The 24,911-nt window shown below is 38.5% G+C and overlaps 3 protein-coding genes across 3 annotated transcripts; 2 read left to right on the top strand and 1 right to left on the bottom strand.

Annotated features, from left to right (window-relative positions):
* The first annotated feature begins 14,149 nt into the window (after nt 1–14,149).
* LOC137717669 (hydroxyproline O-arabinosyltransferase 1) lies at nt 14,150–16,739 on the top strand. The gene is made up of 8 exons (XM_068457106.2): nt 14,150–14,648; nt 15,008–15,075; nt 15,165–15,366; nt 15,458–15,555; nt 15,666–15,735; nt 15,913–15,984; nt 16,119–16,232; nt 16,353–16,739. Exons 1-8 carry the CDS (start codon nt 14,241–14,243, stop codon nt 16,410–16,412), a joined length of 1,092 nt encoding a protein of 363 aa, XP_068313207.2. The 5' UTR covers nt 14,150–14,240; the 3' UTR covers nt 16,413–16,739.
* A 498-nt stretch (nt 16,740–17,237) lies between these two features.
* LOC137718642 (flotillin-like protein 4) lies at nt 17,238–20,044 on the bottom strand. Its single transcript, XM_068458191.2, has 2 exons — nt 19,042–20,044; nt 17,238–18,034 (listed from the first exon to the last, which is right to left on the bottom strand). Exons 1-2 carry the CDS (start codon nt 19,966–19,968, stop codon nt 17,522–17,524), a joined length of 1,440 nt encoding a protein of 479 aa, XP_068314292.2. The 5' UTR covers nt 19,969–20,044; the 3' UTR covers nt 17,238–17,521.
* A 2,128-nt stretch (nt 20,045–22,172) lies between these two features.
* Nucleotides 22,173–23,759, top strand: LOC148695101 (hydroxyproline O-arabinosyltransferase 1-like). The gene is made up of 6 exons (XM_088698571.1): nt 22,173–22,327; nt 22,419–22,516; nt 22,627–22,696; nt 22,874–22,945; nt 23,080–23,193; nt 23,314–23,759. Exons 1-6 carry the CDS (start codon nt 22,184–22,186, stop codon nt 23,371–23,373), a joined length of 558 nt encoding a protein of 185 aa, XP_088554697.1. The 5' UTR covers nt 22,173–22,183; the 3' UTR covers nt 23,374–23,759.
* The last annotated feature ends 1,152 nt before the right edge of the window (nt 23,760–24,911 follow it).

A 24,911-nucleotide genomic window follows, 5' to 3' on the forward strand; every position in this document is an offset into this window, starting at 1 on the left:
AGTCTGGTACCAATTCGGCGTGCTTGTACTTTTATGAGTATAATCATTGTGACCGAACCCAGCGCTAATGATTTGTTAACTTCGTAGAACTAGTAGCCTTGTCTTCAGGCTCTAGAACCCAAACGCTGAGACGAGTTCCTTCTTCGGCCGCAGTTGCAAAATTAAGAAGTCAGCAGCGCGCTCAACACAACTTCAACATATTTTACTCCCTAGCCAAAGTCGGCTGACGAGTTGGCACACCTTACACATAATCGAATGACGTAGTTAGCTTATGAGTTACTCAGCCTACGCGCCACTTAAGCTTGGTAGTTTTTAAGGTAACATTTTCGTTCTCAGATTCTTTGATTGTGGTTTCAAAATCATGATCAATTACCTTCTTCCATTGAAGCAGCTCGGTCATGATTGCAGAAGGTTGTCGGTCATCTTCGTTGCCGATTGTTTCTTTCGGCTGCCATTTAATAGCTGGGGTAGCTTAAGCTGCTCATCGACGAGCCATACAGTTTATTATTTGGCGCCGACGTTTCTATGAATTGGACAACGCAGTATATACACCAGTAGGGGAGTTGTATGTATACCAACGATGGTCACGTAGCTTAGTGGTTTGAAAATCCACTGGTTCTTTGGTGAACCTGAGTTGCCAGAGTTGCGCGTATAATACTCCTCATTATAAAACTGTGGGGCAAAGTCAAGGCATCGTCTGGCCGAAGACGGCTTTATCTCATACTTGAAGGCTAAGCCTATCAAAAGCCTTTTGGCATTGGCTTGCACTGAGCACTTTTTTGGATGTTGCCGTAACTGTGGGCGCCTGCTACGGTATTTCAACTCGCAGTGGCTTTTCCTTCGATTCAGTCAAGAGAACGTTTGATTTGCACCAACTACATAAAACCATTGGCGCGTCAGTTTCTTCTGCGCTGAAGTCCGACATTGACTCGACATAAGCTGGGTTTGAAAAGTATTTGGATGGCTCGTTTGAAGATAAATCAATCTTCAATCGTGGTCGAGAGTTCCGCTTAAAGAGGAATTGCATTGGGACAAACTCGGCCTTCCTTTTCCCTTTATCCCTTGGTAGATGAGCATCTACCATACTTACCGTTGCCGTAAGGAAAGGATCGGCATCCATGACCATTTGTTACTCAGAAAACTGAAGATTACCGTTGTTGATCCAGCTCTGAATGGCATCGTGAAATATGACACAGTTATTTGTTGTATGCTTGTTTGAGTTGTGGTATTTCCAATATGTCTTACCTTTTAAATCTTTGGGCTTGGGAATATTATGCCCTGGCCAAAGCTTGACTATTTTCGTGAGCAATAACTGGTCAAAGATGACATCAGTCTTAGTGATATCAAAAGTATAGACTTTTGACGTTTTGATGGTAGCTTCCTCAAAGGCCGAGCAGGTTTTGGCATCTTTGGAGTTAGCATGAGCCAATGCTTAGCATATATATGGTTTGTCGATTACTATCTTGGCCGTGTTTGTACTGGCATATTGGGATTCTTCGCATTCAGCCGATGCATAACTAATCGTATAGTTCTTGTAGATGGTTCCTCGGGATGAAGACTTCGAGATCTTCTCTTCTCAGAGCAAATAATCATATTGCTCGACATGTTGAGCCAATTCATACATATCTCAGAAGTTTGCCCCCAAGAATTTCTTTTTGTACTCCACGTCTAAGCTATTTAGGGCGATCCTAATGAACTCGAGTTTAGGGAGAGGTACTCAGCACCAGTTTCTGGCCAACTTAAACCTCATAAGGTATTTTATTGGTGACTCATCAGATGATTGAGCCATCTTGGCCAAAGAAGAGACTAACATTTCCATCCCTGGCTGATAGAATTGCTCATAAAATTTCTCGACTAATTCCTCCCAACTTTGGATGAAGTTGGATGAGAGATTAATGTACCATGCGAATGCTGAGCTGGTCAACGAAAAATTAAAAAGTTGTAATTCATGAAAGTCATTGTTGACATCTTCACATTGAGCGGTGTACCGAGCTATGTGTTCCAATGAGGATAAGGATGATTCCTCAGCGAAAAGGCCAAAGTCCAGAATTTTGAATTCCTTGGGATACTCAAACCTTTCTACAAAGGCTAGATATGGGTGAATAAAATTTGGAAACTTCAACCTTTTTTTTTTTCAAAGCCTAATTAATCATCATCTGGACTTTGACCATGTCAACAGATGTCGTTTCTGCTCCTTGGTCAAATTTGTTTAATCTGCTGCTCGATCCACCATTTTTCTCTAAGTCAATCATTTTCAGTTGAGCAGATCTTGTCTCAACCTATATCACTGGCAGGGGGTTATTTTTAAGTGAAGGCTGCCTGGAACTATCGGCGGGTCCATCTTCATAGGCTTTATTAACTAGTACTTCCAACTTGTTATGTATAACAATATTATCACGCATCTCTTCGAGTATGCTTTTTACCTCTCGGCTGAACATTTGCTCAAATTGTCGGGATTGTTCTTCAAATCCTCGTCGGAGGAAAGATTTAGATGATGGATCAAAGGCCTCATCACCGTCCTCATCACAATCCTCCACTGATCCTTAAAAAATGCCTTTTGTCATTTTAGTGGGGATTGTTACGTCACAAGTCTAACTGCCGAGATTAACTTCATTTTTTCGGCGTGTTGGACTTGTGGCTTCAGGTGTCACGGCAACAAAATGATTTTGTGCCCGTGGCAAGCCATCTTGTCCTGGGCTTTGGACTGCAGGTAGAAGATTAGTCGTTGACTTACCCATAACTGTTTTCTTTTTTACTGACTGTGTTTCAATGGTCATGAACTTTGTAGTTTTAGCAGTGGGTCCCACTGGGCGTGCCAAAATGTTGACCCTAAAAACTACCAAGCCTACGTGACGCACAGACTAAGTAACTAATAAGCTAACTACGTCATTCGATTATGTGCGGGGCATGCTAACTCATCAGCCGAGTTTGGTCGGGTAGTCAAATATGCTAATTTACGTTGAGCGCACTTCTGGCTTCTCGATCTTGCGACTACGGCTAATGAAGGAACACGTCTCAGCCTTTGGGTTCTAAAGCTTGAAGACAAGGCTGTTAGTTCTGCGAAGTTCACAAATTGTCAGCGCCGGGTTCGGTCACAGTGATTATATTCATAAGAGTATAAGCACGCCAAACTGTTACCAGATTATATGGACACAAATACTCGAAATAAATGTATGTCTTGATTGCAAATATGGTTCGGACATCGGAATGCTAAACTCTGAAACTTACTTGCGAGTATCCAATCATAAACAAAACTCGGCTTTCAATGTGCCGGGCCTGGTAAAGTGGTAATACCTCACTTCACCAAGAAGGCTGATGAGATGACCTCTACCAACAAGGACTTGAAAATCCTTGTTATCTGAGACTTGAATAATAACCAGTCGGCCTCGAAGCAGTGCTATCTATCCAAACTGAAGGTGTTCCTCCATCGACTGATTCTACGGTTCCAGTGCTATCTATCCAAACTGAAGATGTTGCCAGTTGCCTTCACAATGTTGTTTATCTAAACAGAAGATGTGTTAGAGGGAAGAAATGGGAAGAGGATAAAATCTCAAGGTTGTTGAAAAGCTTTGCGCAGGGCAATTTGTGTGTTGATTTGAAGAGGGCTTAAATAATGCACTTCCTTCTCTATTTATAATAGCAAAAGCCCCTCATAACCGAACTTGAAATGTACTCGGATTAGAACTCCTCAACCCAGTCTGATTAGGTTTCGGCCAGTCCTAGCTCCAATAAAACTTTAAACCAAACTCTATAACAAACCATATTCATCTCCTGATCCTAAGCATCTTTAGCTTTAAGACTCCTTGCTGCACTAGGAGTCAACTATTTCACCCTTGTCTAAACTAATCCTCCTCGTAACAGGATTCAGTTGACCCTAACTAGACGGCCCACAAGAAAATTCTAGACAAACACTATGGGCTGAGAATAACCCCAGGCTCGACCCAAAATAATATTTTGGGCCCAAACAACTATTCACACCCCAATCAACACACCCTGACCCAGAAGGTCCACTTAGACTCCAAATTAAGTTGTGCTGGCCGACACCGGAAATGTGACAAAGCCATAAGGTATAGTGATATCGAAAATGTGAAACAAATTTAAACCTAAAAGTGACTAAATGCAAGAGTGCGCATGTGAGCGGGATTGAACCCATTTAACATGTGGTGATGTCAAAGCATAAGTAAAGTATAGTAAAATTGGAATAAAAATTATACCATTGAAAATAATCTCCTATATCAACTTTTGCCAAAAATCCTTGTCACACGAGTTCTGCCACTAAAACCTGGAGGGGCACAAACAAGGGTGAGTGGGCCTGAAAATAAAGTTTTGTAAAACCTTTTCAAAAATATGATAAATCACAATATTCTACATATAACATCCAGTAATCACAATATCTTGCAAATGTGAACATATAATATCAGGTGCTCATCAACATATGTTGACACACGAGTTCATGCAGAGGTATTCTTACATGAATAGGACTAGGTGTAATGATGATTTACTCTTTAGTACTACAATCACATGAAGACTGGTGCTATGCGCGTCACATACGAGTCCTAATTGCCCATAGCCATCTGTGACAGAATTGGCACCTACAATGTATCCAAAGTGAGCATATTGATGCGATGTGAACATACACATGAAGACTGGCCCTTACTCGGGTGAGCACTAACACTAGTGTAGCATGCACGATGAGCAATAATCTAAATATGATCATGCTACGAAAATTTTGTAATTCACAACAATAAAATAATAATATTTGTGACTATAAATATATTTATGGCAACACGTCAAAATATGCATAAACGTGCATCCCATAGAATTTATGAGAATTTCATAAAATCCGACAATACACTAATGTTTAAAAATGTTAGTCTAATCTAGGCGTAATGTAGAAAATTCTTTATTAAACATATAAATGGAAACTAAATATACAATATTTAAAAGCAAAGACCCACTCACAAATCATATCGTCGGGTCGATACCACCTCGTGGGCATCAAAGAACCTTGCGATGCGTTTCAACATAGAAACGAAACCATTTACGTAAATATATGACGAGCTAATGTACAAAGTATGGCTAATAAAGAAATTATTTTAAAATGATCGAGTTTTGGAAAACGGAGGGCGGATACGGATTCAACATGTCGAGAAACCTAAAGAGGGACCTTCGGCTTCTCCACGCGCCACCGCATGGTCGACAACCAACGTGCGCCCACACGCCCACGGGTACAGGCATACTCGCCTTCCTTGCAAAGCATAGGTTTGGTCAGTTTTTAGATCTATTTCTAGAGCTGATTTCTAGCTTAATTCTCAACCAATTTCAGTGAATCAAGAACCCAATCAAAGTTAAGAATATGAAGAACAAAATTGTACCCAAGGTTCTAAAAAATGCTAGGTGCTAGTTGGGCGGTGGGTAGGGGCCTAGCGCCTAGGTGCCTAGGCGGGGTCTAGGCGGGTGCCTAGGCGGATTTATGTAAATTTATTATATATCTTGTAATAAATGCCTATTTACACTTAAAAAAACTATACTTGTATGAATAATAGAAGAATGATAAAATGTAAAATAGAAGTAGAAGAATACATAAAGTATATCCATCCAACAAATTCAATATTTAAAAAACAGTAAGCATATATAGGTAATGTAACACGTTATTTTTTTAAAAAGGAAGAGATATATATATATATATATATATATATATATATATATATATATATATATATAGGTAATGTAAAGAATTTTTAAGTACATCATTTGAAAAATAAGAGTAGATAATAATATATAATATATTTGTTTAATAATGGAGTGGGTAACTTTTTTAAATATAATTCATAAGCCTAGTGCTTTTGATGCCTTGGAAATCGATCTGACAGAGGGAATGGCTTTTGACAAAGGGCAGTGACTTTTGACACATTGGAAATCAGTAAGGCCCTTATTTTGGGGTTTCTCGTTTCCTCTCCCTTCCATTCTTCTTCAATTGCTCTACCTGATTCCCCATCTTCTCTACCTAATTAAGTTTCTCGTTTCCTCTCCCTTCCATTCTTCTTCGATTGCTCTGCCTGATTCCCCATCTCTCCGCCTAATTTCCATCTTCTTGCTTTATATAATTTTCCAAAACCTAATCATAAGTCCAGTCAATTTCCTCAAGAACAGTGAAGAAATCTTCTTCGACGAAGAAATCTAGGCTTCCAATTCAAAGTTCTCGTTTTTTTTCCTACAATTGCACTGTTATTCTAATTCCTTCTACATATCTCTCTCATGTTTACTCTTCCCTCACGCTCTCTCAATTTCTCTTTTGTCACCCTTGCAGTGTAATGAAACGAAATATTTTAACAGAACCGTCGCGGAGGTCACTTAGCCCTACGCCTAGCCCACCTAGTCGGCCACCTAAGCACTGCCTAGTCGGCCACCTAGGCACCGCCTAATATCCTTGCCGATTTGCTGAACGTTTTTGAAATAATCGTGGTGGCGACCCGACGCCTAGCACCTAGGTGGCCACCCAGACAACATTTTAGAACACTGACTGTTCCAAAATGGAGCCAAGTTATGGTTAGTGTTGGCCAAAAAAATGGTCTGAAAGTGGCATGACAACAACGGTTCCTTCCTTCCAAAAAAATTTGGGGAAATCTTCCCCGACTTGTTTTATGCACTAAATCACCCTTAATCACAATTTGAAAGTGGCGCTGGTGATGGTTCCTGACTTGGGGAATGAAATGTGAGATGAGGGAGGAAGGAGAAAGCCCATATATGGGGGCGAATCATTTTCCAGTTTGCTATTGTTCAATGAGGGACGAAAGGATGTGAGGTGAGAGAGCTCGAGGTTGGTGGACTCCCTACAAGATATGCATCAATGGTTCGTGTGGTAATTCTGGTAAGGCTCATCGGAAAGGTGGCGAGTGTGTTGTGTGTGGAGCTCAGCCTCTCTGTGTTACACAGAGAGCGCATAGAGAGTTTAAAATGAAAGTGAAAGAGAGGGATGAGGGAATTCGAGATAGTGGGAAGAAAGGTGACATAGGGACAAAAGGAAGAGAAAACCCACGTGTGTAGGTCCCACCAGACAGAAAAAACCCCACAAGAAATATTAAAATAATTAAGGGGCAATTAATCTAGAATAATGAAGTTACCAAAATGCCCTTATGCTTCGTAGTTTTATAAAATCTTCATCGTAATTCCAAATTCGATTCCGCTTATGCCCACACATTCGTATCGTCGAGTACTTCAGGAATATGTTTGTGCATACCTTTGGGTCAAGCCCTAATAATAATTAATTAATAAAATACTAACGTCAATGGGCCTAATTGCCCACTTGCTTAATGAACCCTACGAATAAGCCATCGATATACGATCTGCAATCTACAATACCGACAACTCAGTGTTGTTTTGATAAACAAGTAAACAATTTCTAAGAGTGCAAAATTACCATTTTGCCCCTCATTGGGTAACGTGCATAAATCGTCCGATTTACGCCCATTTATGCTCACATGTTCATAAGGACACGTACGACGTAGAAATATGTGCAAGGTGATAAAAAAAAGTGTTAAGGATTCAAACATCCATGAATATAGTCCAACAGGGGCATTTTCGTAATTTTCTAAGGTTAGAGATTAAAATTATATTAAATTTAATTTGGGACAGGGTGTCACACCCATTTTTACCTCCTTCACACCCTTGTTAATTTTTTACCATTGATTTTCTTAGAAATTTGAGAAAGGTTATGAGAAATAAAAATGTGTGTGGATATGACTACCCTATTTAATTTGCAATTTTTCAAAACTTTGCATGTGTTGTAAAATCGACGATGTGTGTACAGTGGAATAAATAAAACAAGACACAAAATTTACGAGGTTCCTCTACAGTCAGTGTGACTGGTGTACATCATCGAGGAGCAGTGGTGCTTTCATTATAATTTGAATAATAAGAGTACAAAGATAACTCTATTTATTCTCTCCTCTCCTCTTCCTCTCTTTCTTTCTCTGCTCTCTATCCATTGATAGCAGTCAGAGTGCTCTATTTATAGAGTAACTCCGTATTATTACATTTTGAATATTTACACCACACCTTTGACAAATGATCTCCACATATCAATATTCTGCCAATGTTTTCAATACTGTGGCAAGGTTTTCAATACTGTGGGCATTCATTACCCACTAGTATTTTCAACACTCCCCCTTGAATGCCCACATATCAACATCAATTGCCTCGTTAAAATCTTGATTTATTTTTGGATGCTCCCCCTTGATGAGTATCTCCCCCTGATTTCAAATTCTTTAGGCTAATTATTGATCCTGCTACTTTAGTCTCTTAGTGGTGATAGTTGCCGAATGAGGTATTTTACTTGTTGTTAACTTTCCACAGACTTGTTCTTGAACTGGGTTGGAGGGCCTTCTGCTAGACTTCCTCCAAAGGTCTGAAATTACCTATTTTATCTGGAGCTAAATTTGATTCAAGGATGGTGGACACTTGATCTTGAATCGGACTTGTGATTTCTTCAAAGGTCGTCTAGGCTTGATCTTGAATGAAATTGGATCATGAGGAGCTTCATGTGACAAGTGATCTTAGACTTTGTTGGGGATGAACTGACATGTGTTTGTTGTGCTTGTCTCCACATACTTCAATGTATCATTTTCACTTGCCTTATTTGTTCCCTTTACAGAAGTGGTATGTTCCCTTGTTTTTCCTCATGCATGTGTGGCATTTTCTCTTGTAGTAGTTGCTCACCGATGCAGGAGTTAAATGCAAACCTTGCATTTGAATGGACCATCACTTCTTGGTGGCAGCGAAAGTTTGAGTGGAGGTTCCGACATATTGCTTTCTCTGTCTTTGTCTTGGCAGGTAAGAACAAGGGCAAAGGAAAGGACAGGGAGATTGCATGATATGAGATACTCTTGTTCTCGTCCTTGATGATATGAGATACTCTTGCTCTGGTGTGACTTGTTTGTAGAGGTATTATCGGAGAGGAAGAAAACTGAGTATTTCGAGATACTTTGTGAAAGATGCATTCTCGGAGATGAGGAAGAGTTAGATATTTTTCAGTTCTGCCTTGCCATGGAGGATAGAGGTTGACATATATAGGGATTTCCCAATAGCAGGTAGTAGTGCTGTGCCTTTACTCTTGTCAGCAACTGTGGTGTAATTAGAACAGTAAGATTCACATGTTTTCAACTTTATCAGAGATCTTTGACAAAGTTGCACGTGATATCCAAGAGCTGAGATTGCATCTGAGAAATGTTGACAGACGTCATGCAAGGAAATCCAGCTTTTGAAATTCGAAAATCGGTGTCTCTTCGATTTTTGAATAAGTGGTCATGTTGTCCCTCCTTTTATAAAGATATCAATTTTGTTCAGAAACACTCAGAAAATTGTTGCCTGTAGAAATTTCCCTTTCTTGCACTTTTGAGGTTTTATCTAACTTCCTTCATCATTTCTGAAAATGGCTTACCCATCTAACATTTGCTTAGATTTGAGTATCAAAAGTGATACAAACGAGCAGCGTCAGGATAACATATGGCGCCCATATTTCTCATCTTCTAATGGTCCTCTTACGGTTGGGGACTCTGTGATGAAGAATAACATAACCGCTACAGTGGTAGCTAGGAATCTTCTCACTCCAAAGGATAACAGAATCCTTTCAAACCGATCTGATGAAGCGGCCGTTCAAGACTTATTGGCTCTTAGTGTTCAATGTGCGGGCTCTGTATCTAATATGGGCCAGCGCCTACTTGCTTGAACTCACCAAGTTGAATCATTAATGGCTGAGGTGGCAAGTCTTAAACAAGAGATTAGAGGGCTTAAGCATGAGAATAGAGTGTTACACATGCTTGTAAATAATTACTCTACGAGCATGAAAAGAAAGCTCGACCAGCTACTGGAATCCGAAGGTCGGATTCAAAATGACAATCAGGGGTTCGAGTCTTTATTCTAAAGACATCCATTGTCTCAGCTATCTGGAGTTCCACCAAGTATTGAGACTCCAAATAATCAACCTCTGGTGTCTCCCCCTTTTGGGGTACTTCCGAGTACTGAGGCTTCACATGAGCAACCTTTGTGAAGGTTCCGTCTTGTTTGTTTGTTTTAACTCATGTGTATGTAATTTCTCGGAGATATTAATATATAAGCTTTATTTCATTCAGTGTATTGTGCTAAATATAATAAAGCATATACTTTACTAAGATGTGGTATTTCTGAACCAAATATCAATTTATCTTTACCCTCGCGAAGATAAATGATCATTCTTAGTGTCTAAATCATTTGAGTATTCAACTCATAATCTTCAATACATATAATTCTTTAATATCATAAACATCATGGATAAGATTCATGTTGGCATATTGTTCGATTCTGCAGTTCGATACAATATTTCTCTCAACACTTCATAATCTTTCTTGACTCTTCAGTTTAATATCATTAATTCTTTCAAGAGATTTTAGTATGTTGCAACAATACCATAATGAAAGTACTCACTAAGGCAATTTATACCATCCATTAGTATTGAGTACATATTTTATGCTTTACCCTTCAGGGGCTTACTTCAAGCAATTTGAATCCTTCAGGGATTTTCTACACTTCATGACTCATTTTCCTTTAGAATTTATACAGAGCAATTCGCTTCCATGTATATTTGAGGGATTTACTTATGGAGATATGATGTGGACGACTCATAACCCTTCGTATATAATTCTCCATTTATATGAACTCCTTTACAACCATGTGTCATATCATGTGAGTGTATTTCACAGTATTACAAATGCCCATATGTAACCTTCTAGGTTCAACATCCTTTTGGCTATTTGTATTGTATTCAAGTATATAGGTCTATTTTTCCACGTTCTTACAAAATTGTAATAGAATTGCCTTTCTCCATTTTGGCCCATAATTTTGTTGATGGAAAAAGAACGGGACTCAATATCAACACAACTCATTGATGAATTTAGTAGCTACTTGTAAAAACCAAAATTACCATTAGTTATCATCAATCTGTGATCCCATATTCTCATGTGCATGCGCATGCATAAAAGCTTTTCATTTCTTTGGATATCCATGACCTCATCAAGGGCATTACACTATCTCTTCCAGGATAGTCATAGTTTAGAGAATGCGGATCATAACCTCCTCTTGAGCATTATAGAGCTTGGATTTTAATCTCCACTTCGGGAGTTGAGTCATTGGAACCTATACGTGTATCATGCTTCATGCATGAGACATCAATATTCCCATGTCCGCGGATTGACCTTTCCGGGACAAGTATCCTTGCGGCAACTATCATGCATCTGGCATGCGACAGTTATGCTTCGGGAATGCAATAGTTTTAGTAGTGCCATATTCTTCTTCTTTTGAATGACTGAACCTTTTGAGTTTGAGGGTCTGCCATGCTTCAGGCGTGCAGCAGATAAATCATTTGCTACCTCACTATATTGTCCAACAGGGACATTAATTCTTTAGCAGCAAGTATATGTGATTTCATCACTTTCGTTGCATCATTAAATGCATCTAGCATTTGATTTGCATATCGTTGCATCATTCAATTATTCTTACTTCATTTTCACATTGATTGCTTTGTGAATCAAAATAAGACAAATTCTCTTCGTTCTTCTGGAAACGTTTTTTTTTCATCACTCTTCTGGAATGATATTTTTTCATTGTTTTTTTGGAATGATGTTATTTTCTCCCCCTAATGGTTGGAAAATTATCTTATCAAGATGACAGTCCGCAAACCATGCGGTAAACATATCCCCAGTCAAGGGTTCTAAATATTGAATGATAGATGATGTTCAATATCAATGCCTAATCCACAATGATGCTTCATTTCAATATGTTGTGGTAGTGAAATAGGCACATAGATAACACAACCAAAAACTCGTAAATTTATAATGTTTGGTTGGTTCCCAAACACGAGTTGTACTGAGAAGTATTGATGGTTGTCAACAAGTCTCAACCAAATCAATAATGCATCATGTAAAATGACATGTCCCCATGTAGAAACTTGGCAATTTCATTTTCATCAGCAGAGCGCGGGTAATCAATTTCATCCGATTAATAAATACTTCTGCTAAACCATTTTGAGTATGGACATGAGGAACTTCTGGTCCTTATTTAATAGTCTGTAGATTGAGACGCTTATGGCTTTTATTGCAATTAAGTTGAAGCACTGCGACACTTCAAACTTAAGGTACTCATCAAGGAACTTCATGTCCTGATCTTGAGGATCTAGGGACTTCATGCCCGATCTTTTTGTTTGATGGAACTTCAGGTCCAATCATTTTTATATGATGATGATCAAGAAACTTCAGGTTCTGATCTGATCAAGGAACTTAGGGTCCAGTATGTACTCATCGTAACAAAAAGAAGTACAATAAATAAATTAAAGTAATATGTGGTAATTCCAGCCATAGTAAATAAATTGCATTTAAATAAATAAAGCTTGTGACAAGGGCTTTAATTCAACACCATTCACATAAATCAAAACTTAAAGCAGTAGGCGATAAAACCGTCCATGATAAATAAATTGCTTTAAATAGAACTTGTGAAAGGGTTTTAAACCAACACCTATTCACATAAATAACAAGAAGTATCATACCTCATTTTATTTATTATTTTTCTTTCTTCTGTCAGCACTTATTCACACCTTATTATTGTTACTTTTCTTATTTCTGCAGCATGGTGTCATGCACCAACAGAAACCATTTATATTATTTTGACCAAATGGTGTCATGCACCATTCAAATCCCTTTATATTTTTTTCTAGGGTGCAGTCAACACCTTTCTTTTTTTTTTCTTCTTCACATGTGCCTTACCATTCCATCAATCCCCCTTTTCTATTATTTTCTTCCTTCTTTGTCTCTGCCAGTCTCGAAACGTAGGGCCAGCTGGGTAGTTATGGAGGTTGCCCAAATTCAATTCAATCCAAAAGGCTACTAGAGACTGGCGTTGTTCTTGCATGACCCAGGGAAAATGGCATCATTAAGCAAGAACCTCCCTACAGAGACATAGATGATAGTGGGGTTGACGAAGGCAAAAGAGAGGGAGGCTTGTGTGGATTCATTCTTGCCATCACCATCTCAAACAACCAAGTATTCATGGGAGTTCTCAAGATCCGTCGAAAACAACGTGATCTGGGTTTCCAAGACTGATGAGATTCTTCTGGATCTCTGGAAACCAGTTGTCAGGTACGAGTTTTCTCATCTCGTGACGACTTCAGGTCATAAATTTCAATTCTCACTGGAATTCGGTAGGGCGCTTCTTGCGCAGTGGGAGAGATGAAAAATGGACATATCTTTTATTCTGTGAGATTTTAGATGACGGAGGTAAGAGGTAGATAGTGCTTCACCATATTTATGGCGTTGTGCTTTCCACTGACATGAGAGCTTCTCGTGCTGATAACGTGTTGTAAAATCGACGATGTGTATGCAGTGGAATAAATAAAACAAGACACAAAATTTACGAGGGGAGTACGTCCTCGAGCAGCAGTGGTGCTTTCATTATAATTTGAATAATAAGAGTACAAAGATAACTCTATTTATTCTCTCCTCTCCTTTCATTATAATTTGAATAATAAGAGTACAAAGATAACTCTATTTATTCTCTCCTCTCCTCTTCCTCTCTTTCTTTCTCTGCTCTTTATCCATTGATAGCAGTCGGAGTGCTCTATTTATAGAACAACTCCGTATTATTACATTTTGAATATTTACACCACACCTTTGACAAATGATCTCCACATATCAATATTCTGCCAAGGTTTTCAATACTGTGGGCATTCATTACCCACTAGTATTTTCAATAGCATGGTTTTTGTAGCTACAAAACCACCAACTTCCTTCTGATTCGGTGCCTGTTGAGTGTTTTTGCAGCTAACGTCATTGATGTTACATATTTAAGTAGAGGTTGACACGTGTCTAAACATTAGAGGTGGGTATATTTTTGATACAAAATATGGGTACAAAAGATATGAAGCCAACCATTGCTAATGCTAGCAAAAATAGTCGTCATTAACACCTCGTTTGATCAATAAATAGGTTGCTAAATGCATCTAGAAGTTGATTAAGATCATAATTAACCTCTCCAAGTTTCTTTGATTAAACTAACCAACCAACCTAACATACTTAAGGCCCAGGCCCAAAACTTTTAGGCAAAATCTAAATGAAAGGTCCAGCCACCACCTTGACCTGCTCTACTGAGATGAGCTCACGGACGACTTTCTCCAGTCGCCATTTTTAGTGAGGGAGAGAGCTTTAGGGAGAGGAAAAATGGGTTGTGGGAATTTCTTCTTCACCGTACTCGTGACCTTCTCCGTGGCTCTGATCACATACAACATCATCATCTCAGCCAATTCACCACTCCAGCAGGACCTTCCCGGTCCGTCGAGATCATCATCGTCGATTGCAGTGGACCCCATCATCCAGATGCCAATCCACAGATCGCGAGGCAAATCGGGGAGCTCCAAGCGACTGTTCCACACGGCGGTGACAGCCTCCGACTCCGTCTACAACACGTGGCAGTGCAGGATCATGTACTACTGGTTCAAGAAGTTTCAGAACGAACCCGGCTCGGAGATGGGCGGGTTCACTAGGATCTTGCACAATGGGAAGCCGGACAAGTACATGGATGAAATCCCTACTTTTATTGCCCAGCCTTTGCCTTCTGGAATGGATCGGGTTGGTGGGCTTTTCTCTTAAAATTTTGATTAATCTGTATATGTTTATCTGCTTTTTTTGGAAGCTGGTAATTGGATTTAGCTTAATTTTGAACTTTTCCTCTGTGTTTGGGAGATGTGTTTTTGTTATTTTTGTGTGTAGAATTTTGGGTTGCTCATAAAAAATGCAATTGGAGAAATTAGATTTTGATTGCTTTTAGGGGCATTGCTAATATAGTGATGCAGAATTTACTTTCATGATTAAATTATGCAATCTAGAAGTTGTAAATTACGGAACCCGAAAGAAGTTAAGTTGATGAGATCTAATGCTGACACAGTATAAACCCTCTGTGATTCTCACCGCGCATATTGCAATCACAGGGTTATATTGTTCTCAACCGACCATGGGCATTTGTGCAATGGCTTCAGCAAGCAGACATCAAAGAAGAGTACGCACTATGCTTTACTTCATAGTTTCAGTACTTAATAAGTCGGTCATATTTGGTGTTTCTGTTGGGTTGACTTACTGTGTATGCAGTTACATACTGATGTCAGAGCCCGATCATGTAATTGTCAAGCCAATACCGAACTTGTCTACTGATGGGCTTGGAGCTGCATTTCCTTTCTTCTACATTGAACCGAAAAAGTACGAGTCAGTCCTCCGGAAATACTTCCCTGAGGACAAGGGACCAATAACTAAAATTGATCCAATTGGAAATTCTCCTGTCATTGTTGGGAAGGTATTAAACTTGTCATCTCTCCCAGTTATAACAACAGTTATCTTTAGGTTTATGGTGTTTTGACCTTTCTTTTTAAAATAAATCATATTAGGAATCTCTCAAGAAAATTGCTCCCACGTGGATGAATGTTTCTTTGGCAATGAAGAAGGATCCTGAGACAGATAAAGCTTTTGGTTGGGTTCTTGAAATGTGAGTTCTCACTAGTTAATTTATTTCTTTGATGACGTTACAGCCGGTTAACTAAATTAGTTATCAGAACACTCCTTGACCTTATAAGTTAGTTTTGCATCATGATATAGGTATGCTTATGCTGTTGCATCTGCTCACCATGGGGTTGGTAATATCTTATACAAGGACTTCATGCTTCAGGTTTAGAACCCCTTTTCTTTCTTTGAATGTATAACTTTTCTCGATTGCAAGTTATTACGTAATTTTGAATTTAGCCATTTGTTACCTTCTACAAGATTAATTGATTTGTTTACATATTTCATTATTTACTACTACCGTTTAACTTACCAGCATTACTATTTTTCTGATGTATATCAGCCTCCGTGGGATAAAAAAATTGGCAAGAAGTTCATAATTCATTACACTTATGGATGTGACTATAATATGAAGGTAGTATGTTCGATAAGCTCTTGTATACGTTTATTTTATTTCTGACAGTTCGATTTACTGCCCAATACGTGTCTTCAGTTTTCAAATGAATACTTTCAGTTCTTTAATGTCTGGTTTTGATATTCTGATATCAGGGTGAACTAACATATGGGAAAATTGGAGAATGGAGATTTGATAAAAGGTCTTATGATACTGTCGCACCGCCTAGAAACCTTACTATGCCTCCACATGGTGTTCCAGAAAGCGTGGTATGTATCATCACCTAGTAGTAGTAGTGTTTCCGCATAATTGGTTACGCTAGCGAATAACATAATTGATATTGCTTTGCCCCTGCTTATTCCATCTTGTCTCGAAATTTAAACGTGTAGGTGACCCTGGTGAAAATGGTGAATGAAGCCACAGCAAACATTCCAAAGTGGGGGGAATAGGTAAAAGAGCTGGTTGGAGCTGATGTAGACACTGAGTCTGTATATAACAAAGCTGCGCCGCCTTTTGGTACAGATGCCACTTACAGAAAAGTTGGTGAAAATTGTCATGTCTCGCTAATCAACTTGGGTTGCACACTTCCTGTCATACACTTGAATTCAGTTGCTCGTATGACCAAATTATACAAACATGTATAGGTAATGCACGAGCTTGGACAGAGCCGTTGAGTCATTTGATGATCGAATACGAAATTGACTACATTTGCTTTCGCGAACAAATGTTGGGATTTTCCCCTTGATTAGAATTGTGAGTTTCCCTTTGATTTTAAATCGTGTGGTGTGGATGTGGCTACATAAACTTGATAACTCCTACGTTTTGGTTAACTGTAGTCCTCTTAACTTTTGATGTTGGTGAAAAACACAAAAGACAAATAAAAATAGCGATTCGTCCGCTTTGGAAATAAAAATAGGAATCACGTTCGAATCCATCGTCCTTGTCATTTCGTTTTGTAAAACGTTATTGGACGGACCCTAAGAGATTAGTGTTTCTAGAATTTAGGGATCGTTTTCTTTTAAACAAAAGTAACATGTGTCAAGGTATGAGTTCATCCCACAAGAAAGGGATGCAAGTATTATCTAGAGAAATATTCTTCCAACCAAGGATTAGGGAGGTGCATTGTATAAGAATTAAACTTCTCAGTCAATTTATTACTTGGTATCCTGAATATGTCATTTGATATCAACAACTCGATGTTTTTGATATACATACATATGACTAGACAATTATCATTTGATTAACACTTTAGATAGACAATTTTCCATGAAGACTAAAAAAAAATTCGATAATTAAATTTATATGGTAAAAATACGTTGGTAGCAAAGTATTGACAAGGTGGTGCATCCTAGTGTGGTGTGTGGATGTAAGTAGCGTCCATATACCCCTAACAAAAAACTACATAAAATTTCCAAATATATTTCTCACATTTATTCCACTGCACATATATCCTCAATTTTACAACACATGTATATTTATCACATTTATTAATCATGATACGCTCGGATAATTCTCATTCACAACACATGTAAAAGTACCCTCGGACTCAATTGAGAGTTTAGTTGCTAGAGTGGGAATTTTCCAAAGTGCCCATCCAAGCCGGAGGCGACATGCCGGTTTGTTCATGAACCGTCTTGAACAATGGTGGCAACATCTTGTAAACTCCAGCAACCTCCTTCATTGCCCCATTTGCACCACCATCACCACCCTCTCCCCCGCCATTTGTCCAAATGCTGATTTTCGGCTGAAGTCCGCGCATGGCCTCGGCATTGATCTTAGCAATTTCTTGAAACATGCCACTGTTGATCATCATAAAGTCTCTCATGGCTGCATAGTTTCCTCCAACTGCATCCAAAAGGTGGCGCAGATATGCACCTTGAGCTTGTCCAAGGGCCATGAGTCCCTCAGCCTCTTTTTTCTTTGCATAAAATTCTCCGTCGGCAACTTGTTGACGTGCATAGAATTCTGCCTCCGCCAATGCCTTTTTGGCCTCTGCCTCTTTCTCCCTTTGGAAAAGAATTGCCTCTGAGGATTTTTGTTTGTTGTATAACACCCAATTTGCCTCTTGTACCTTTAATTTGTTTATGAACACTGTTGTTAGATAAAGCTTTGACACAATAACTTTACTAATCAACCAACCGTCGTCAATTAATTCTAAATCTATTTATATATGTGTGCGCGCGTGCGTGTGTGGATTTGGAACTAATGGATATAAGCAAAGGGAAGGATTATGTCCATTAACAAAAAATAGCTTTTGAAACTCCAATATGCATGGATTTGTTAGATGATGTGGGTTGAGACAGTGACAGAGTTAGAATTTCATGTTAGTGAACCTCTAACAAACTCTAAACCAAAACATCTAATAGATGAGTTACATATTCCAAAATCAAGTATCACCAACTCATATGTTGAGAAACTTCAAGACACATACTAAAGACAATTATATTGAGACTAATAAGAGAAACCAGACATCAATATTAATCATAGTCTAAGATATAGAGAATTAAGAGTAATGCTAGGGAGACTCAATTTAGAAACTAAAAGACATAGAAGTTGATGATTGATTTATTAGTTAAGCGTTGATGGACGTGCTCATTTCTATTGGTTTCACATCATTTAGTTTGCAATTTTAGTCTCCCTAGCATTACTCGAGAATTAAATAGAGATCTTACAAAGATTAATTACTACTTAGTTAACTTAATCGAGATTTGAGATAATTACTACTCCATTAACTTAATCGAGATTTCAGATTAATTATTGCTCAGTTTATTTTTTTGTCAAACGATAGATTTTGTTAGATTAGATGTTAGATTAGCTACTAGCGAGGTTCAAACTCATCCTGTCATGCAATGGCTCAACTCTTTTCTACCATTGTAGTAAAAAGCCACTACTCAATTAACTTAATCGAGATTTTAGAGTAGAAAGAAAAAGGCTAAGAAATTGTGAACTAACTAGAATAAAAAAAAATCACTAAAGAAATTTTAGAATAAAAAAACGAGTAGCATATTTTACTTTTAAACGCAAAAAAAAAAAAAAAAAAATTAAAAAAATTAAAAAATATAGATATATATTAGATACCTTTGTTTCATACTCAACGCTAGCCTTGCTCAAGAACTCAGCCTTTAGCTTCTCCGTCCTAGTCAAGGCATTCATCCTCTCAACCTCCGTCTGCAACTCGGCATCCCTCAATGCCACAGCCTTTGCGGCCTCCACCTCCGCCACCTGCGACTCTTTCGCCCACCCGGCCTTCTTCTTGGCCAGCTCAGCATTTGCCTCAGCCACCTCAGCCTCCCTCACATTCTCATACACCTTCACCTCCGCCTTCACCTTAATCTCCGCCATCCTCCCCTCCCCCTCCCTCTTCGTCCCATATATCATCGTCTCTGCGTCAATCTTGGCCGCATACTGCAGCGTCTCGCCCTCCCTCATCTTCGACCCTATCTCCCCCTTCTTTCTTGCCTCCGCCACGTCAACCCTTGCCTGATTTGCCGCCTCCATCTGTGTTTTCTGCCCCAAGTAACTAAAATACTCATGCCCCGGCACATCCACCAACTGCTTGACATTTGCATTATAAATCAAAAGCCCAAACTGATTGAGTTCCAACTGAACCTTCTCAAACACCTCTTGCTTAAACTCTTTTGTCCCCCTAAACACCTCCTCCATGGTCATCGAGGCCGCGAGAACACGAGTCTCGCCCTCAATGATCCCCTGAACAAGCTCTTTCACGTGGCTAGAGAGCTTGTCATGGCGGGAAATGAGCTTGGCGTACTTGTGGAGACTGTGGATGTCATCGATGCGTGGGCCGATGGTGAAGACGGCGGGCAGCATGAAGGGGAGCTTTTCGGAGCTCATGGCTTGGACTTCGAAGGTATAGTTGACGGGGGACATGTCGAAGATTATGGAGGATTGGCCGGGGAGAATCCATGCCTTCTTTGCAAGCTTTATGTCGTCGATTCCGATCCCGGTAATCACCAGATACTCTGAAGGGTTTGCTACTTTATACATTTTTGTCCTTTACTTGAGCAATGCAAGAGCTATGTTATATGAGGGAAAGCAACAAGGAGCATAGGTATATAGTAAACGATATGCAGAACTCATTTATAAAAAAATTGGGTTTAGGATAATTTATGTGTGTATAGTAAATGAACTCATTTATTAAAGATTGGGTTTATTGACCAAAAAAATTAAAAAACTAAAAAAGATTGGGTTTAGGATAATTTATGTAATAACTAGAGCTTAATCAGCAGCACGCGCATTATCTGAAAAAGTTAACATGTATCATAAAATTAATTAACAATAAGAGGAATAGCTCCATTTCTTGTAAGCCAATGCAAGATCCTTCCTCCCATCAACGTGTGATTCATTCTCAAGACGCTCCCCTCATGTGTAGCAAATGTTGAAGTCTAACATGTGAAAAACACAAGCGAGGTGATGTGGATCATGTGGGGTTGTTGGGCTTAACAGATAGGACAACATGTTCCAATACTATGAAAAAATTGAAATTTTACCATAAAATAAATTAACAATACAAAAAATATTCCGATTTTTTATAAACTCATGCAAGGTTCTTCTTTCCATTTTCTCAACAGTTTACTTTGAATTCTTTGTAATTTTTTGTTTAAATATATAGATGTTTGGGGGATTGTGGGCGTCTCTGCTTGATAATGTCAATGGCAAAAAGGCAAAAATTTGGGCTGTCAATTTCAATGGAAATTGCATCGTATTTGCTCTTTCTTCTGTTCTTATCTTTTAAATTAATTTTCTTTAATTTTTAGTTTTTCCCTTGTCTTATCTATTTGAATTTGTCAACAAAGTCTTGACTCATATATTCCTTTCATAAGAGCTTCATTACGCGACATTGTACAGGACGGTAAAATTCCATCACCAAATTTGGCATCCTTAATTTAATTTATATATTTACACAGGAATTGGAATTTAGCTTTTTTGGTTTTGTTAATGGTGCTTTTTAATTATGCGAGCTTGTTAATTATTCGAGCGACTTTTGTCCGCGACGATTTTATAATTTTTGGGTTTGTTTTCGTTAGTATACTTGCAAATGCAGCTGGCAACCATTAGAAGAGGTACCGTGCGGCTAAAACTGTGGTCCATCAAATTATTGAAGCGAAATATGTAGTTGTTTATGTGACTTTTGTCCGTTATAATTGTCATTTTTGAACTCGTTATGGTTGTCATTTGGACATTGATGATTTTAGTGTCTTGTGTTTGATGTGTCTTGTTTTATTTTTGTTTGTTTGATTTGCTGAAAGAATAAACAATTGGATTTTGCCGTATGAATGTATGTAATGTACCCATAATTTTGACCCTCGTCTCATTCAGTTAGTACATGCAATTTTGCTTTGTTATGTTCTTTTCAAATGAGTGGATATATAAAATTGTAAAATTATGTGAGAGTTTTACGGTTTGAATTGTTGTGTTGTATTTTTCTCCAAGTATAAAATATATATAAAAGTACAAAGATGTTTAGGTACATGAAATCCCTGTTTAAGGAAGAAATTCTTATCAATTACAAAATTATAATAAATAGGAAAATTGACTTTACTCCAACGCTTTCCCTCATAATGGTGCATATATATCTCCTAGACGCAAAGCGGGCCACCACCACTATTAATCCCAAAGCTTGTAAAATTAAAAACTGACGCCTACACATGCCTAGGGGTCCCTTTAGCCCACTTAGGTGGCGACTCTCACTTAGACAAAAAATAAATAACTTTCATTTTGTATTTTATTTTTCATCAAATGTAGGAGACTTGTGGAATACTTAGATCGATGAACACTCATTACATGTTTGTTCCTCATGTTTTCAATAAGTTATAATACTTTATAATTTACATGTCATTCTATTTTGTAATTTATATACCACAATATAGTATGTATTAAGTATAAGTAGACAATTTATTATATATGTTTAAATTTAAGTAAAAGTAAAAAAAAATCACCTAAGCCCGCCTAAATACATGGCCTCTATCTATTGCCTGACTAATGCCTAACGCCTTTTAGAATCTTAACATTACACATCCCATCCAATGCATGCAAAACAGAATGGGAGTCGGTACTTTGGATAGGATAGGCTAGTATTACATGGATAGGATGGGAGTCGTGTCATTTGTTTGTTGTGGACAAACCATCCAGGACTTGTGACCCTGCAACTAGCTAATTCTAGGAGTGAAAAAGATACCGAAAATCTCTAACCGAACTAAAAATGTCACGAAACCGAACCGAAAATGTCTCAAATCCAAAATCTTGGATAGGATGGGAGTCAGTCCTCCGGAAATACTTCTCTGAGGACAAGGGACCAATAACTAAAATTGATCCAATTGGAAATTCTCCCGTCATCGTTGGGAAGGTATTAAACTTGTCATCTCTCCCAGTTATAACAACAGTTATCTTTAGGTTTATGGTGTTTTGACCTTTCTTTTTAAAATAAATCATATTAGGAATCTCTCAAGAAAATTGCTCCCACGTGGATGAATGTTTCTTTGGCAATGAAGAAGGATCCTGAGACAGATAAAGCTTTTGGTTGGGTTCTTGAAATGTGAGCTCTCACTAGTTAATTTAGTTCTTTGATGACGTTACAGCCGGTTAACTAAATTAGTTATCAGAACACTCCTTGACCTTATAAGTTAGTTTTGCATCATGATATAGGTATGCTTATGCTGTTGCATCTGCTCACCATGGGGTTGCTAATATCTTATACAAGGACTTCATGCTTCAGGTTTAGAACCCCTTTTCTTTCTTTGAATGTATAACTTTTCTCGATTGCAAGTTATTACGTAATTTTGAATTTAGCCATTTGTTACCTTCTACAAGATTAATTGATTTGTTTACATATTTCATTATTTACTACTACCGTTTAACTTACCAGCATTACTATTTTTCTGATGTATATCAGCCTCCGTGGGATAAAAAAATTGGCAAGAAGTTCATAATTCATTACACTTATGGATGTGACTATAATATGAAGGTAGTATGTTCGATAAGCTCTTGTATACGTTTATTTTATTTCTGACAGTTCGATTTACTGCCCAATACGTGTCTTCAGTTTTCAAATGAATACTTTCAGTTCTTTAATGTCTGGTTTTGATATTCTGATATCAGGGTGAACTAACATATGGGAAAATTGGAGAATGGAGATTTGATAAAAGGTCTTATGATACTGTCGCACCGCCTAGAAACCTTACTATGCCTCCACATGGTGTTCCAGAAAGCGTGGTATGTATCATCACCTAGTAGTAGTAGTGTTTCCGCATAATTGGTTACGCTAGCGAATAACATAATCGATATTGCTTTGCCCCTGCTTATTCCATCTTGTCTCGAAATTTAAACGTGTAGGTGACCCTGGTGAAAATGGTGAATGAAGCCACAGCAAACATTCCAAAGTGGGGGGAATAGGTAAAAGAGCTGGTTGGAGCTGATGTAGACACTGAGTCTGTATATAACAAAGCTGCGCTGCCTTTTGGTACAGATGCCACTTACAGAAAAGTTGGTGAAAATTGCCATGTCTCGCTAATCAACTTGGGCTGCACACGTCGTGTCATACACTTGAATTCAGTTGCTCGTATGACCAAATTATACAAACATGAACACGAATTCATTTTGTGAATGATTAAGTTACATGTATAGGTAATGCATGAGCTTGGACAGAGCCGCTGAGTCATTTGATGATCGAATACGAAAATGACTACATTTGCTTTCTCCTGCCTATGAATTTATCTTTTGCGAACAAATGTTGGGATTTTCCCCTTGATTAGAATTGTGAGTTTCCCCTTGATTTTAAATCGTGTGGTGTGGATGTGGCTACATAAACTTGATAACTCCTATGTTTTGGTTCAACTGTAGTCCTCTTAACTTTTGATGTTGGTGAAAAACACAAGACAAATAAAAATAGCGATTCGTCCGTTTTGGAAAGATGAAAACGCCCTTAGAGCAGCTCCACCGGAGCTTTTTTTGCCCAGCACCCTGTCCAATTAACAGCCCGGCCTGCTGTCCAAAAGCTCCAGCCCGTGAAACAGCCTGGCACCCAGCCCATGCCAGGCAGCAGGCCAGCCCATTTCGGACAGACCCAGAAGCCGGTCCAAAACGCTGGCGCGTGCACAACACTTGCGATTGGGCGCGAGTAGGAGACAGCGCTGCAGCGCGCGGGTCCCTCGTTTCAGCGCAAGTGGGCTTCGAAAGCTGAGGGCTACGTGGCCCTCCTTAGAGTCGTTGGATTTCCAACGGCTAGTTTTTGTAGGGCATTGGATTTCCAACGGTAAAAAAAATTTAAATTTGACTTTTAAAATGGACCGTCCGATCACATATCAACGGCCCACGTTTTTTTCACCAAAAAAAAAATTAAAAAAAAAAAAAAAAAAGGCCCAACGGTCAGAATTTTGACCGTTGGCCACGTGGCAGCTGATTGGCTGTTGGATTTCATTATTTTTTAAATCCAACGGTCCAGATTAATTACAACATTAAAATTTATTAAAAATTAATAAAAAATTGTGAAATTTTTTTAAAAAATACAGAAAAATTTTAAAAAATTAATTTTTTTTTTCTATAAATACCTAACCCTCATCTTGACACTTTGCGAAGCGTTTCTCTTTTTCACTCTGCGGATGTGGCACTGTTTTGACAAATGTTGACCACCTTAGGTAAATACCATCTGCAAGGTAGTATGGTCCCTCGTATTTATTACCATTAACCCAATATGTGCATCTCGGCCCATTTCCTTGTAGCAGTTCGTCAAACACTGGAGATTGGGCAAGGACATTTAGGTCATTCTGAGCTCCTGGAACACCAAAAAAAGCATGCCAAATCCATGTATCAAAAGAAGCCACCGCTTCCAAAATGATGCTTTTGGCTCCTTTTTTGTCGCCATAAGCTCCTTGCCATGCACTTGGACAGTTTTTCCATGTCCAGTGCATGCAGTCGATGCTTCCAATCATGTC

This window comes from Pyrus communis, chromosome 8 (assembly GCF_041283825.1).
Source record: "Pyrus communis isolate YQ-2024b chromosome 8, ASM4128382v1, whole genome shotgun sequence".
Taxonomy (NCBI): Eukaryota; Viridiplantae; Streptophyta; class Magnoliopsida; order Rosales; family Rosaceae; genus Pyrus; species Pyrus communis.

Bases quoted from the DNA above. Each gene is read 5' to 3' on its own strand.
- LOC137717669 (XM_068457106.2), top strand. From the start codon at position 14,241: ATGGGTTGTGGGAATTTCTTCTTCACCGTACTCGTGACCTTCTCCGTG. The intron at 15,076-15,164 runs GTACGCACTATG...CTGTGTATGCAG, and splicing joins CAAGCAGACATCAAAGAAGA to TTACATACTGATGTCAGAGC. The intron at 15,736-15,912 runs GTTTAGAACCCC...GATGTATATCAG, and splicing joins ACAAGGACTTCATGCTTCAG to CCTCCGTGGGATAAAAAAAT.
- LOC137718642 (XM_068458191.2), bottom strand. From the start codon at position 19,968: ATGTATAAAGTAGCAAACCCTTCAGAGTATCTGGTGATTACCGGGATC. The intron at 18,035-19,041 runs GTATCTAATATA...AACAAATTAAAG, and splicing joins GCGTTGAGTATGAAACAAAG to GTACAAGAGGCAAATTGGGT.
- LOC148695101 (XM_088698571.1), top strand. From the start codon at position 22,184: ATGTCACGAAACCGAACCGAAAATGTCTCAAATCCAAAATCTTGGATA. The intron at 22,946-23,079 runs GTAGTATGTTCG...TTCTGATATCAG, and splicing joins GATGTGACTATAATATGAAG to GGTGAACTAACATATGGGAA. The intron at 23,194-23,313 runs GTATGTATCATC...TTAAACGTGTAG, and splicing joins ATGGTGTTCCAGAAAGCGTG to GTGACCCTGGTGAAAATGGT.